Consider the following 16,562-nt stretch of genomic DNA (forward strand, 5'->3'; position numbering starts at 1 on the left):
AACAATCTTAGGTCATCTCCAGGTTGTAAGAGGACCATGAGGCATTTTACTGCAAGGAAACAAATTTGACTTTATCTGGAGATTTTTAATTTGAACTAGAATGGTTAAATTTTGATCGCGTGAGCTCCGCAAAAATTTGCATGGAGATAGTGTGGGATAAAACCTACAAGACTGTACGGTTAATTTTTTTGAAATAATGAGATTTTTTATTTAATACTAATTTATGCATGAAATAAAATCATATGGCTGCAAAACTGCAAATTTTTTATTCACAAACTCTTTGTAGGATCTCAAAGAAATAAAAAATTCGTATCGCAAAATTTTCTTGATGTATTTTATTGCTTTTTAGATTTCTTATATATTTCTTTGTTTTTATTGGGTTTTTTTGATAGAAATTATTGCAGACTTAATTCTGATCATAAACAAGAAAAAATTAATTAAGTTGAATAAGTAAAAGTAGAAATAATGATACATTTATGAATTTTGGCTTAATACACAGTTTGCATTGGATCTGTACATGAATTCACATTTTTCAGCAGTTTTGAGTCTGACATGCACTTACATAATGTTGCGTAATTTCGCGTGGCAAATCCCCCCCCCTCCCTGGCCTTTTAGGGTTAAAAAGTTTTGTTGAAAAAAAAATGTACTTATCACTGTCACAAGGTATTTTTTTATTATGAGAACTTGTTTAGACTGAACCTAACTAAGTTCTTTTAAAGCCCACATGATGCTTTGGTAGTGAGACAAAGGTTCAACAATATCATTTATTTTCATAAAAAGTAATATTTAATATTCTGAACTTACCAAAGTGTCGTCATCATGGAATTTTTTTCAACCATTGATTCTCTGTGAAAAATTGAATTCTTATTTTTGGGGTTATCCAGCACTGTTTTTCTGTATAACTAGTATCTTTCTTATTTAATTTGATATTAGAAAATTACATACATAGATCACATCCTGAAATGTTCACACCTGTAAATTATGTATCCGCACCATAACGAGTAATAGGTTTCCAAAAACTGAAATAGTGACCGCCACTTAAAGGGGATTACAAAAGCTTTAAATCCTGTTTATATGCATATTCCTATTTGTATATAGAGAAGAATTTCCATTCTACTTGACCCACTACTCTGATTGGATATAGTTTAATGTGTTTTGTCAATTAGAATATCCTGCAATGTTAAGAAAAAGTCCTCATAATTTTGTAAAGTAGTCCTACTTACACAATCTGACACACATGTGACCAGAAAAAATGCTTAAAGAATAGGCCTATAGTTTTTTGGTTATGTATTTAGGGTCCCAAAATGCAAATATTAAAAAAAAAATAATAGTTGTGCAACAAGAATCCACTGTATCAACTAAAACTGTTTGTCAAACCCTTCTGGTATCACATGGGCCATTTTAGTCAAGACTTTTTGTGACAACGAATCATTTGATTAGGGCTGTGTTTCAGGGTTCACACTTTTTTAAGGTTTAAAGACTTTTTCCATTTAAATTACATGAATTTAGTACATGTATAACTTTTTTCCCAGTCAAAATGGATGGTTCTAATTCTAAGAACCTTTGATCATGTAAGTACAACTATATGGTTATAAGACTATATGGTGTATAACTATATTAGTTGAATTCACCCCTAATTCAGAACTTTTTATCAAGTAGGAGATATATATACAGTGTGTCCCACAAAAATGGAACCAAGAATTATTTGATTTATCATTTTTAATCATGAGTGCAATGAACAAATGGCTCATTCTTGGAAAGCTTAAAATCACTTCTTGCATGTGATATACACTTTGATTATGATTTCTCATTCGTGCATGAGTGAGAAGAAGCAATTTGAAGAAAGGATACCAAAATGTTACTTGGCAGGCAGTATCTGAATTTCAAAAAGAAAATCACATTTCTTTAAAGTTCAGTATCCTCTCTTTAAGTTGATATCCCAATTGAAGGAAACAGTCAAGAATAATGCTTGAATTCAAATGATTTTATAACTTAGATAAAGAAATTTTGCAGTCTAGCTATTGGACTTCGTTACATGTACTCAGCACTGTTTTGTTCATGAGCAGCCATGCATAAAATCATTTATTAACCTTGCAATAGCTAAGGCAGGGACTCCATGAAAATTCTCTTGTTTAATAAAGTTATGGAAATACAAGCATTATTTCAAAGAAAGACAAATTTTTTAGTTCTTGACCATTTTTTTTTATATTGAGGAGGTATCAAATCAAATAGCAAGTGGTTTTCTCTTTTAAATTCAGATTTATGGCCCACCAAGTGAAGTTTTGGTATCCTTTCTACAATTTTGTTTATTGACTCATGCATGAATTAGGAATCTTCTAAGTTATACCAGATAAAAGAGAAGACTCTAAGCTATACAATGGTATGTCCTGTGTCTATTATATTTGTGATTAAGGTACAATAAATCATCAGAATTCTTGGTTCTATTTTTCCTGTGATGTACTGTATAGCTAACCATAGTAATTTACTTATTTGTCTAATATCTAATCGTGATTGTTTGCTTCAAAGAGGACTTTTTACTTTTTGTGTTGAAAGGGTAACCCTTTGTATGTAACAGTGACGATTCATGTTGTGCTATCCCTTTGCTGGACCCCTTTATGTGTGGTAACTTCTGGTTTGGTTTTATTGGCTTCCTGTAGGAAATGTTCCTCATCCTGGCTGCTTCATGACCACTGTTTGTTTTAAATCCTATTCTTTTATACTAAAGATTATACAAAGCTGGGCAAAATATATTTTGCTGTAATTCCTATCAGTGTCAGGTGCCATAAAATGTTTGTAACAAACATATAACCTCATCTTTCTTTAATTTCAGAGAATCCTACTAGTCTCTTATGATATCTTATTTCTGAGAAGAAAAAATGATGGTAATAAGGACTGGCATGAAAATCAATACAAATGTTTGTAGGGTACAAACATTGTCCCTTTATCTCAACTCTAGGATCTTTCCTTTAACATTATTCTTTACTCTACTGATACATTTCAAAGTGAGACAGACAGATATAAAGGGGTGCTTCTCTGATTGAAAATAATATGATTTGAATAGAAGACATAATGTCATACAAATAAAAAATTGAAAATTTCATCAAAACCTCATCACCTCACCTATTGCATCTGTTTTCCAAAAATATTTCTAAAATTTAGAATTCAATAATATTTGTTGTCTGAGTTTTAGTAGATTTTTCTGTCTATCTTTATATCTGTCTGTCTCCCCCCCCCTTATCTTCTTACCAAACTTCTTGATTAAGTTTCCTTGTGGTCTGTTTTATTATGATCTTTAATAGGAGCTACCTGTCAGGAGTGGTTTCCTATTTACGTCAATATCAATTTGTCCATAGATGATGAAGGGTGTAACCAAACAAGCTACCACCCAAAAGAAAACAAAGACTAAAGGTCCACAGGATCACCACCCATCCAAACTCCCTATCAAGGAAAGGGACTGTTCCTTAGATTCATCTTTCAGGCAAATCGCCAAATATCCTACCCTTGACAGTTTCCTATGACAATCAACTCATTGTCATTTTCAATCAGTAAACTATGGTTGAGAGATAATTTCTTAGGAAGTCATGAGATTTTGTTTTGGAACATCCTTGCATTGTTAAATTTGATTTATTTTAAGTGCATGGCTTGTTATGCTCTCGTATCTCTTTAATAGGAAAAGTCAATCATGGGTTTATTTTTGAAGTAGTTGTGTGATGATTTATTACCTTAAAACTGCTACCATTCTGCTATCTGATGTGTATGGGCTTAGGGCCAATGATTGTCTATCATTTATAAATTTATTAATGTTGAAATCCAATTCAGTTTTGAAGAATTTCGAAAGAATATTTGCATAGAAAGGTGTTTACTCCATGGAGGGGGGGGGGGGGCTGGGAGTGGAGTGGATTAGGTTTCCATCTATACAACTTCTACAAGAATGTTAATTAATGTAGCAGTTAATCAACTCAACATCTTTTCTCATCTCCATTTGATTTGTACAATCGATGTAAATTCTCAGTGATGACTTAATATTTGTCCATACACAGGTTTTATGAAGGGGAAACTACTTCTTTCACTTTTTGTTTTGAATACGTTTGATATGCTCACAAGATGAATTTAAGAGTTGCGAATTAGCATTTATTTGATTTCAATACTGAACTTTTAATCAGGTTTAATATGTTATACAAAGTTATACAATAATCACGAAATGGCAGATGCCTAATGGGAATGAGCATTGTGTTCAATAGACCCACTATTAGCCAATCAGAATCACTATTTGAAAGTTGCAAATGATCATCAATCTTTGTGTTAGAGGGGAAAAGATGTTGCTGAGAGTACCTCTGGTAAAAAACAATTGAGATCAGGGTTTGTTTTCCTTTATTCAACATGCTATAAGGTATGTTCAAATATATTAAGTGAAGATACATGTACATGTAAATTTTGTCCTTATATTTGTTTTTCTTTGTTTTGTCCTTAGGTTGATGAACTAGAAGATGAGAATAAGAAGTTAAAGCAAAGAATAAATGAATTAGAAATACAACAAGGTCTGAAACCATCATATACGCTGCCACTCAATGGAGAACAGGTAAGGTGGATGACAAACATCTATTCTTGATACTTTTTTTTTCATTTAGGATTGGAACTGGATTTCCCCACACATGCAAATATAGATACATCATTGTCATTCATCCGTTCAACTGTTCTATCAGTCAATTGTGGTCAAAAATTAATCTTTAGATTTTTGTGGAAAATGAAATGACAAGTCCTACTCTATACATAATTGAATTTCAAGGCAGCAGTTTATTTTTAGTTTTTGAGATATGTGGGGATTTCAAGGCAATGCCATATATATTTTTGATTAAATAAAAAATCCTATAGGAAACGTGTACTGTAGCAAAGCAAACTGCGTGCACTTAAGTGTGGTCAGAACTGATATATCTGCAATGCATGAGAAAAGAGTGATACAACGTTTTGCTAATCGCACGTTTTTTAAATGTGGTCAGGGTTGCTGTATACCCTATGGTGTTTTTGTATCTAAAATATAAATATGAAGATACCAATGTCAAGCAATTGTCTTGGTTTTTCTTGCCATGTATTTTTCTATCATTGAAAATCTTGCAAGGCTGGGGACAAAAGTACGGAAATTCTAGTAAACTTTGAAGTTGATTTTCTCTAAAATGGGTCTGCACTGTTGTATGTATGATATGACGACATGTACCTCGGAGACGTGAATCTTTTCGGAGATTAGCTTTGTGTTTGCCATATTCCTGATTCTGTTCTCACGTTTGACCTTTTGATCAAAAATTATGGTATGGATTTAACAAAAAAAAAGGATTAAAAATTGCATACATGTACATGTATGTACTTGATTTTATTGTAATGGTATTATGCATTCTGAAATGTATATCTTTTGAGAAAAAAACCTCTTTAATGTGTATTGCACATCACCCCAACAGAGCTTCAACAATGGATTTGTTAAATATAATCCATTTAATCAGCGGTCCGATTCAACTTTTGGACAGTTTCAATCTTCATCTGAGCCTGTTACTGCTATCAATCTTCTAGTTGACTTAAAGGTTACCAGAATTTATTATGCAATATTTACATGGCATGTCATAGCTAATCATGCTGCATCCTCTTCATCAGTCTAAAACCATTTAACCATCATTATTAACTTGTACCTTAAATGATATGGATATTGTATCTTTTTTTAATTCAATATTTGATTAAAAATTCATTCAAACATTGTAGCCATGTAATTGTTTCCATGGCACCTGAAAATTTGGTGGTACATATTTTTTATGTATACAATTTTTGCATGTTTTCTTTCTCAGCTCAAATCACATGTTTATTACCACTAAATGCTCTATCTTGATTTCATTGTACACCATATCCTAGGGGGTCCCAGGTATAGTGGGATTTAAGTTTTGCCATGAAAATGTTATGTTTGTTTTGTGTGTGTGTTCCATAGGTCAAAGCATCTTCTAATGAAAAAAAAATCACTATTAGATTTGATGAAGTGAAACAAATAATTTTGTCAGAAATGACTCTTCATACTTTTGATCTTTGGGCCCATTATTGTGTTTCAAATTGAATCAGTGGTGTTTAAAAGGCAAAGTTTTTTAAATACAGTGTTCATTATTTTAGACACTGCAATCATTTTTTTTTTAAAACTTGAATAATCACTTCTAAGTCTCAATGATTGCTTGTAATTTTCTATCAACAATACTTTCAATCAGCATGATTCAACCTTTTGCATTTTTGCTATTTTTTTTTATAAAATCCATCCTGTAAAAAAGCCCTACATATGTGAAGGCTCAATATAGATGACAAGTTGAAATATTCAGCAACTATTGCAGTAGTATTCTTGCTTCCAATATTTACTGCTAAATGTAAAATCAAACCAAGGAGCTCAAATTTATTTTCTACAATCAGCAATATTGTGTTTTTATCCTGATTAGTGACTTACATACCATTCTATATTTTTCCTTTTCATGCATCAAACTAATGAATTGAATATAATAAGTCAAACAGCATGCAATTTGTTTGCAGCCATGCATCCCAAAAGCATGATGGTGCATTCGTTGTTGAGAACTTTAGAATGTCTTGATATCACAATATTTTCCAAACTTTGTTAATACCACATCCCCCTCTGTCTGTTTGTGTGGATGTTATTTGACTAACTTTGTTACCTTCCTCTCTATGGCAGGTATCTCAGCCCTCATCGCCATCAGGAGTTTCTCAAGACCATTTTACTACCAAGGATACCCTTGCTATGCAGGCAGCAGCATACAAATCCACCAGAACAAACTCCACCTCTTCTTCCTCTGCATTTGATGATGCCTTTGCCCCACCCATTACATTAGCACCGGTACCATCGGCACCACCAGCACCGTCAGCTCCAAAAACTGTAGAGCCATTCTTACCACCACCTCCTGCACCTATTCAAAGAACAAAGGAAGCACCCTCTCCTCTTTTCAAACAGCCACCTCCTGCTGACCTTCAGTCATCTACTTCTACAGTTCCTCCTTCACAACCCTCAGGTAGGTAATATTCAGATTCTCATGATTGATGATCAATTTCAAACTTGGATCATGAATGTGCATGTAGGAGTCATGATGATCTGTTTTGTTTTTGACGTTATCAGGGTTTAAATTCAAAGTCACAAGAGCTCTAATGTACTCTAAAATACATGTATGTGGTTTTAAATGTTGTCGCTTGTTTTCAATGATTACTTTATAATCCAAGAAGGAGGACCATCAATGTTTTCCTAAAATGTATTATATAGAATATGTATTCGTCTATTTTCTTCATGTCTTCACTTTTAAGATTTGAAATTAGATAATATGAAAATCTGTAATGTGCTGCTATCATCATTCAGTAGCTGATCATGGTTTAAAAAATATGTAAACATATACAGTATACTAAGGGGAAAAAGGGAAGGGACTTACAATGAAATGTAATCATATCTTTACAGCCAGGTTTTTAGTGAGATCTTTTTTAAAAATCTTGTTTGGTTGTTTTTCAGTTGATCCAGCTATAGCCAGAAGTAGACCAAGACCTCAACCATTATCACAAGGAACAGGAGGTAATGACTATTATCTACATAGTAATCTTGGTAGCAACATGATAATGAAACTAAGAGAGGCCCTAAAAGATATTCCTACTGGAATGTTAAATGAAATCTGAACTTCTTTCTTTTCTCCTTGTTGATACCACTTAACATGCTTTTGTTTGATTCCAAATAACCAATTAACTTGTAATTGGTAGACTATATAAGATTCATATAATAAAAAAGATAAAGTTTAATGAAAGAGTTTGACTTCCACCAGGGGGGGGGGTCCTTTGTCTCAGATGATCAGGAGATCCATGAATAGAGGAGTTCATGTACACATAGTGGCAAAGTGAGGTTTTGTATCAGGGCTGTGTTTATGGTGGTTTAATCAGGTTTTATGCAATGGGAGACTCTGAACATTAACAATAATAGACCCATTGTACTAGGCTTAATACTCAAAGAGATGAAACCTGAATGGAATGGAAGCTCAGCTGCATCTTTCTCATTCAGTGACAAAATCAATCGGGGTCTTTTGTTCCTTTGTTCTGACTTACCCTTCTTTCAGGGGAACCCCCCACCCTTTTTGTGCATTTGATTTTTTTATTTCAGAATTGCTCCCCCACAACCAGATTCAATTGTATTAGACAGTGTTACCATTGAAGTAGTACATGTAGATAGTTTTAAGTATCTAGGGACAACCATTGATGATAAAACTTAATTGGATACCCCAAGCCAAGATCACACTTCTACTTCAAAAGCTCAAAGTAGGAAGTTCTTCCTTCAAAAGCTTAGGATCGCGCATGTTCAAGAGAGGATACTGCAGGTCTGTTATAAAGCAATGGTGGAAAGTGCACTTCTCTTTAATTCAATCGTTTTGGTACATACAAGTAGGAAAGAGGACATACAGAAACTAGAAATAGTTGAAAAGCAAGCCTCTAAAATAACAAAAGAAAAAGGGTGCTTTGTAGATGAGGATGAAGGTAGAGTCTTTGAAAAAGCCAGAGATCATGACCAGTGAGAACCATGCCCTCCATACATATTAAATTTGGTGAGGACAGGCAAACGTCTGAGATCCCTTCCCAGCAGAACCTCACGCTTCTTAAATTCTTTCGTTCCAGTTTCAATCCGTGCATTTAATAGCCATACTTGAAATTATATTACCCCCCCCCTTTATCTTAATTCATCTTATCTTTACTTGTTGATTTGTATGTTTACTATAATGTATTGTGTAATCTTTGTATCATGTGATATTCTAAATTATTTTGTGTGAACAAATTGAATTTCCATCTGTACCCGATTGCAATTGGACGATAAAGATATCTGAATCTGATAAGAGATTACTTCATTGTCAAGGAAGGTGGGAATTTGCAATGAACTTGCAATCACTTTTGTAGGTAATCAGAATCAGTGAGATCAGACTATCAAAAGTGGAATGTTTAGATGAGGTTTAAAATCATTTTGAAAATAGAAAATCTGTAAAAAAAAATGCATGGTGGTAAATATACTGGTATGTCAACAAATATCTCAGGATTAAGAGGAATGAGTGGTGTCGCATTTAGGGCACTTCTTGCAATGTTTGCTCGTAAAGGTCACCATGTACTTTTGAAAAAAGTTGACTGCTCCTATCATTTTGTCCCTAAAGCTGTTTGAAATACTGATAGCAATTTGAAAGATATTATATGCATGCATGTTTCACTAATTTTACTTTAATCTTTATTTATTCTTTGCTTTCATTATGTGTAGTTCTGGCTCCTCCCCCTCGGACAATGAGAAGAGGAGATTCAGTAACATCTCCTCCTCCTACATCACCTAGTAAGTTATTGCTATACTACCATGATGCAAAATTAAAAATAAGAATTTCATGGAAGTTAACGATTGGATGGCAAAGATGTATATTCAACAGACCTAAGTTTTATAAAAACAAATACAAGCACTCTATTATGTCACGGTCACTGAATTGTGTGAAATAAAAGAATGGCATGCACAGACAAACCTTTTTATAAAGGCCACTCTAGGAAGACTTAACTGACCAGCTGGTCTACTATTTAAAACATTATTTCAAGATAATTAGGGGGGTGTCATCTAGGGAGAACAGTTTATTATTTCAAATGAGTAGTATTTAGTTGGTTGACTTCTGCCTTCTGATGAGTGTGAGAGTCTTCCTTCATTTTAGGTGTAGTCCTTGATGACTTTAATATGGTGATGTATCTTCATTGATGAGTGTAATTTTCTTCTTTTGTTTTAGGTGTAGGCCTTGATGATCTGTATGCTGCTGTATCTAAAGCATCTAAAATGAATGGAAGTGGAGCAGCCACAACATCTCCTAATCCATTTGCTGCTTCATCAAACACAGAATTCAAATTTGGAGATGATTTGGACTTTTTAAGCAACAAAGGCTCATCAGTAAGCTAAACTACAGTGTACTATTTAATCGGAAACAGAAATGTTGTTTTATTTTACATAAGGTGTTATGTTTTACATTATGTTGCTATTTCTTTATTTTATTCATTTATTTATTTTTATTTATTTATTTATTTGTTTATTGATTTATTTATTTGTTGATGCTTTATTTTTTATTGTCTATTTACCTATTTATTTATGTTCATTAAAAAATAACTATTTAACATTTGGAATCAAAAAAAAAAAAAGTTGCACAAATGTCATTACCCTATTGATTATTGAAAGCTTTAAAGGTACATATGCATTTCCTAATATGTGATTGATTGTGTTAATTTTTGACAAGGAAAATATCATCAGAGTGCAGCCATGTTTCTTCTTTTTTGTTCTAAATTTCAACAGTACCCAGGGAAACATTCCTTTTCCTATTCTTATTAGTCATTTTATTCCACAATTATCGCCATCATCATCATCATCATCAATGATCATCATCATCATTGTCATAATCATCAACATAATCATGACTATCAACATTATCACCATCATCATTAACATCAACTCATCATCATCTTCATCATCATCATTTGTCATCATCATTATCATCATCATCATTATCATTATAATTATCATCATCATCATCATTTTCATCATCACCATTATCATCATTATCATCATCATCATCATCATCATCACCATCATCACCATTATCACATTCATCATCAAATTGTCAGCATCATAATCTTTGTGTTGTTTTCACATTATCTTTGTTGTTTATTCTTGCTATTGTTGCATCATGCAAAATCCATATTTTATCCATACTTATGTAATATAAAACTGTAATCCATATTTATACTGTATAGGGTAATCAAATAACAAGATCAATGTTTTAGTTTAGCCTGGTAGACACTTCAACACTTGTCTTGCATAAGTGATGTAATTTCTCAATCATTTCAAGACTCTGCTCACTGTAGGTTATTGTGGAAGACATTGTTGTCAGATTGTCCGTTCGTCCCTCCCTTGCGAATAATCAAAAGAACTATTTAATGGATCAAATACAAGTTGGTCTAAGTAGGCATATTGGAGTGACAATGAGTTGGTATTTTGGGGTAATCAAGGTCAATATAGTCACATAGGTCACTATGTATCTGAAAGTATATTGTAGGTTTTGGCACTCATTCAATGAACAAGGTTATAACATAACCTTGTTCTCAGTTATATCTCCATGTGTGGCAAAATAAGGGTGGCAATGTTTGGCTTATTTTCTCTTTTTCTTTGGGGCAAATGCTTGATTTTTTACACTGACAGTTTCCATTACACCTATTATTCATACAACTTGGCTCTTATTTAAATTTGATTCTTTAAATCATTTTTTTCTTAATTAAAAATAGAGATCAAAAAATGAAAATTTTCTTGCCATATTACTTTCCACCAATAGAGGGCTTACACAAATATATGCCCAAAATTCAAGTTTTTGAGCGCTCTGGTGAATGAAAAAATTATTCCCAAGTTACTAATGAAAAATAAATTGCAACTGTATGGAAATTAGTAATTTTGGTCACAAAAGTGATATTTTAATGATTTTTTAAAGTGTGTGCTCTGTACAACATTGGCATACCATAGCTGCATAGTCCTAGCTTCCTCTAGATTCCCCACAGGCAGGGTGGTAGCAGTGAACAAGTGGGTTTTGGGGTAACTAAGTAACAGTATAAAGGTCATAATGGTCATTATTGGAAAACTGTATGAATGTTTCATGGGATTTGCGATGACAGTGGCATAAATTTGATTGATGCAGTCAGGAATCCTTGTAGTATTATTCTAAATCCTGCTGAATCTTGTATTGAGGGAATATATATATGAAGCAACTCAAAGTAATGTAACTAACATGAAAAAAAAACTAGGAAATAAGGACTAATGAGAAATATCAACCTTTTGTCCATATTGCAAAGCCTAAATTGAATATGTATTCTTTATCATGGTAGGTTCATGCTCATTGTGTAAATCTTTTCAAGCTTGTTTTGAAAAAGTGGTAAAATGACTGTATCATTTCATATTTATGCCAATTATAATCTCTTAATTCACTTTCTTCTTTCAGAATGTATCTACTTCAAACACTGGTGCTTCATCAAATAGCTTTTCAATAATGGACTTGGATCCCCTGAAATAAAAAATTAGATGAAATGAACTTATTTACAATCATCTCTTTTCTATCCTGCCTGCTTGCAATCACAAGCCCACCACTTTGCAATCTCTTCTGATATACATGTAATACCAACATTGCATAGTCTTCATCTTCTTGAATATGCTTCATATGCAACTTTCCTGAGATCTGTCTTTGAATCATCAAATTTCATTTCATCAAGGAGAAACAGCTTTGAATCTTATTCAATATCATTGTTAATCTTCCTTGAGCAGACATCAACAATGAAATAATATTAATACATTATGATCATAAGTTAAAGAAATGTGAATTTGATACTGATGTTTTTTTCTACTAAAGTGAGTATTAAATATGAGGTCTTTCATACTACAGATGATGAATAGACTGATCATTATGTGTTGTTTTGGAGTTTGCGCATTTCTCTGCATCCAGACATAATTGATAATTTTGTAAAGAAAACTTCTGTTGCAGAACAAACTCCAACAAAACTCCATATTTTGTTTTTGATGATCTTTACATTGCAATTTTTGTGACAGACAATACTATAGTCAGGGTCTTTTTATGATACCATTCAATACTCAGTGTTGAATTCTAGTTTGTAAATGGATTCTGTATGAATGTATGTAACACTCATTATTTATACTTTTGTACTATAATATTCAATCTGTCCCATGGTGGTTGTGTTTGAAACTGTTTCTCCAATCGCACATCTTAGGCCTATATTTATAATCTATTTTGAGGTATAAGCTTCAATAATTATTTCCTTGTAGCATAAATGTACATGTATATTGATTATAACTTTTAAGGTGTCTATGAGAACGTTAATCTTAGACCCTTATTTCTGTAATCAACCTCTGTACCTCAAATAAAACTCCTTGTCTGTCCATCCATTGATTTTCCATTATTAGACAAAAGCCTCACAAATAATAATGCTTATTGTTGATATTGCATTGTATTGCTATTTGATCACTGATGAATGCATTCTACCTTTGGTAAAGGTGTTTATTTGTAAATTAAAAACTGATTAGCAGTGTCGTATGATATCATCTTAGTTCATAACATCCGTTGCTTATTTACATTTTTATTAATATATAATGGATTAATTCACTCTAGAGATATATTTGATTGCCTACAGTGCCTGTCATAAGAAAGTTATCTAGATTAACTTTCTATCATTATCCTGTATAAATCTATAAGGAATTCAGATTGGGATTCTTCTAAAAGAGTTTGTGAGGTGGTCATGTGATTTGAAAACATTGTTTATTCCACAATTAGATTTGTACCTGTAATGGTGAATGACATATACCTGTCTTGATGGTGTAGTATTGTCAAAATGGATACTATGTTTACAGTTTCAAGAATATACATATTTCATTTTCAGGGTACTTTGTAATTTTGAAACATGCAGGCCAGAATAACTGAAAATTGAGAGACTAGTTCAATACACATGAGCCAATCAGGTGATCATTAAAGTTACTATGGTAACATCTTATGATTGTTGTAAATCATTTAGCATGCAGTTTTGTCTACAATTATCACAACGAAGCACTTCTTTTAAATATTGATCGTTCCTAATTTCTGATTAGTCAGTAGAATACTGACCTCTTCAGTCATCTTGCTTTTAAAGATAGCACTGAATCTGAGATAATGGCGCAATTCATAAACTTGAATGATTAAAATTTGAATATCCATTTAACCTACTTGTAAGAAATATTTTAATTCTACCAGTAAATTAATCTTTAATTATAAGAACAAAATATATTTATTATTTGAAATGTCACAGTATGCAGTGAAAGGTCCATGGGCACTTTCTATTGCATGTCATTTTGAAATTTGTTAGTTTCTTATGTCATATGATTTGATATACATGTAAAGAGAGATTTGAATATTTTTGTTAATGTATATTTGAAATCTATACAGGTGTAAGAGTTTCAAAGTACTTCATTGCTTTATCAAATAATATATTTTCATTGCCAATATGTTCAAAGTGAGTACAATTGTAAAGCATTTTAGAAATTGCTAAACGTATATATGTTCATCTTTATATTTCCTTGTATATTTGATTTTTGAAAATCATCTGTTGTACAATCCAGATATGATCAAAGTATGTATTTTTTTTGGAGAAATTAGGTATCTTCTGTTTGTAGGTTTATCTTGCTTTATATACCATGATCATGGTCTTCTACAATCCAAGAGGCTTGTTTGTGTAAACTAAATGTTTAAGAAAATACAATTACATGTGCAAAAATTCTTCACAGCAGAGCCCCTCTTCCCAGAAAGCCATCAAATATCTTGATGTTTTTAATAATTTTGAGATATGATAGAGCAATCTCAGTTTCTATAACAAGTGAATATCAATTTTTTTAATTTATTTTATTTTTTATTTTTTGGGGGGTTCTATTTATCAAAGAATTTCACCTGATATTCTCTAGTAATGATTCAAGGACTGTTCGAAGGACGGACTTCAAACTTGTCTGATGTATGCAAGCATGATCTGGGGGGTGACTAGTTCATGATATAATGTGATCTCTTATGAACTCCATACCAAATAAGCCTATATACTTACCTCAAGTACAAATAATTCATATGGGCCCCTCTTCCAACCCATATAAAGTTATGCCTTTCTTTCCACCCCAAATATTTACATCTAGTTTCAGTCTGGAATAATGAAGTCCATCAAGCCTATAATTATTTTTTATTCAATATATGCATCTTCATCCTTGTCTAAAGTACTATTTCTTTGTGAATCTTTTTACTGAATGTTTATTTCCAATTAGTTGTATTATCCAAAATTGAATTCTATTCTGATACTAATTACTAGAAATAGAAATCTGTTTGTAAATCTTTAATTCTGAATCAGGAATGCGTAAAGAGTGACAATGGTTTCAATAGTTTGTGATGTCAAGGTTTAAGACCAACCTTTTTTTTGTTGAATCCATGTAAGGTCTCTATATATCCAGTGAATAAGGATGTATGGAATATATAAAAATGATTGTTTAAATTTATGATTAGATTTCAAAGATTGAAAATTTGAGATTTCTTTGATGGTTTTTCACAATATCAGAATATAGTATACCAGTAATGGATCCAGGGGGGGTGCACATCTGGCCCGTGCTCCCCCCTATTGAGAGCCATCATAAAAAATCTAATGTAAATATGCTGTTATTACCCTAGTGAGGGCCTTGGGGGGCTTGACAAATATCCCGTGAAAACCTCTTTTTTTTTGCTTGTCAAATTTTAATTTTCATCCTGAAAATGTTTCCCTCTTTGGGAAAATCCTGGATCCGCCCTTGTAGTACAATTCATATCTGGCAAAAGCAGAGGCATAAATGTTGAATGTGTGCAGTTGACATATATATATAGCTTTTATTGGGCTTACAGTGTAGGAAGGTTCCATAGTAGCACATGTGAATTTGCAAGGTATAGAAGTTTGGGTTCAAAACTAAAGAGAAATTAGTAATCATCCTAATTGATAAATAGTTAAGAACCATCCTGATAGATTTCATATTTGAAATGTTTTTTTTTTGTATACATGTGTGTAAATGTTATGCGTAAGTAATGGCTGAACATTAAGTATGTGCAGATTGGCTGAATGTGGTTGCAATAAATAAAGTGCAAACTTAATGTTGTATTGTCATTTTTCTTGTCTAATATTACTGGTAACTTTTTATACACTTGGAGCTAAAGTAATAAAGAACTGAACGCACAAAGATTTGCAGAGCTCGCTGGGAGACCAGAGTTTGGGATAATGTGGCTACCCTGGGTACACATACTAATTAGTAGTAGTAGTAGTAGTAGTCAGTAGTCCCCTCAAACTGTCTTTCTTTGTTATCTATTATATTCCTCTTTCTATCTCCATCTCCTAGTCCATCCACCCATGATCCATATATCAGTTTATCCATCCAGCTATCTTTATAGAGAGAGAGAATGGGAGGGGGCACATCCGGTGTGGGGGGGGGGCAGTCAAATGTATTGCTGTACACACGCATGGCCAAATTATTTCCAAACACCCCCTTAACAAGTTTTTCTCTGTGTGGAAAATGACCCCCTAAACACGTTTTTCGCAGGCTTTACACATTTTGGCCCCCAAACAAGTTATCAGAATTATGACACCGGGGAAAAAATGCCCTAAACATGTTTTTCTAATCTTAAAAAAAAGTTTTGGAAGAAAACATACCCTTATTACGTTTGACCCTGCGATTGACCAGTTAGTCTTTCAAAACTACACCTTTTTAAAAAAAATCAGTGTTTTTGATAGCCTTAAGTGCACGTGCAGCCCGTGTCCATAACTGAAAAAAAAACACCTCTTTAAATGCATTTTTTGGTCACGCATGTGTACAGCAATATATTTGACTGGCCCCCGCGGGTGGGGGGTTGGCACTGGCGTAAATCCGGTCTATGGGGGGACAATGGCTATATTGTAACGGATTTGTTGTGACGTAAATTAATGAATGACAG

General features: G+C 32.8%; 1 protein-coding gene across 2 annotated transcripts in view; it reads left to right on the plus strand.

Moving 5' to 3' along the window:
- Window positions 1-15,728, plus strand: part of LOC121410046 (PTB domain-containing engulfment adapter protein 1-like) — a 47,473-nt gene extending 31,745 nt beyond the window's left edge. Inside the window, exons 8-14 of one of the 2 annotated variants that reach the window (XM_041601882.1) lie at window positions 4,472-4,579; window positions 5,451-5,570; window positions 6,704-7,037; window positions 7,523-7,582; window positions 9,293-9,361; window positions 9,795-9,952; window positions 12,039-15,728. In XM_041601882.1, the coding sequence (XP_041457816.1) occupies window positions 4,472-4,579; window positions 5,451-5,570; window positions 6,704-7,037; window positions 7,523-7,582; window positions 9,293-9,361; window positions 9,795-9,952; window positions 12,039-12,110 (921 nt within the window). In that variant the 3' untranslated portion in view covers window positions 12,111-15,728. The remainder of the gene's footprint in view (window positions 1-4,471; window positions 4,580-5,450; window positions 5,571-6,703; window positions 7,038-7,522; window positions 7,583-9,292; window positions 9,362-9,794; window positions 9,953-12,038) is intronic. The other variant, XM_041601883.1, reaches the window with a different exon arrangement.
- The last annotated feature ends 834 nt before the right edge of the window (window positions 15,729-16,562 follow it).

This window comes from Lytechinus variegatus, chromosome 3 (assembly GCF_018143015.1).
Source record: "Lytechinus variegatus isolate NC3 chromosome 3, Lvar_3.0, whole genome shotgun sequence".
NCBI lineage: Eukaryota > Metazoa > Echinodermata > Echinoidea > Temnopleuroida > Toxopneustidae > Lytechinus > Lytechinus variegatus.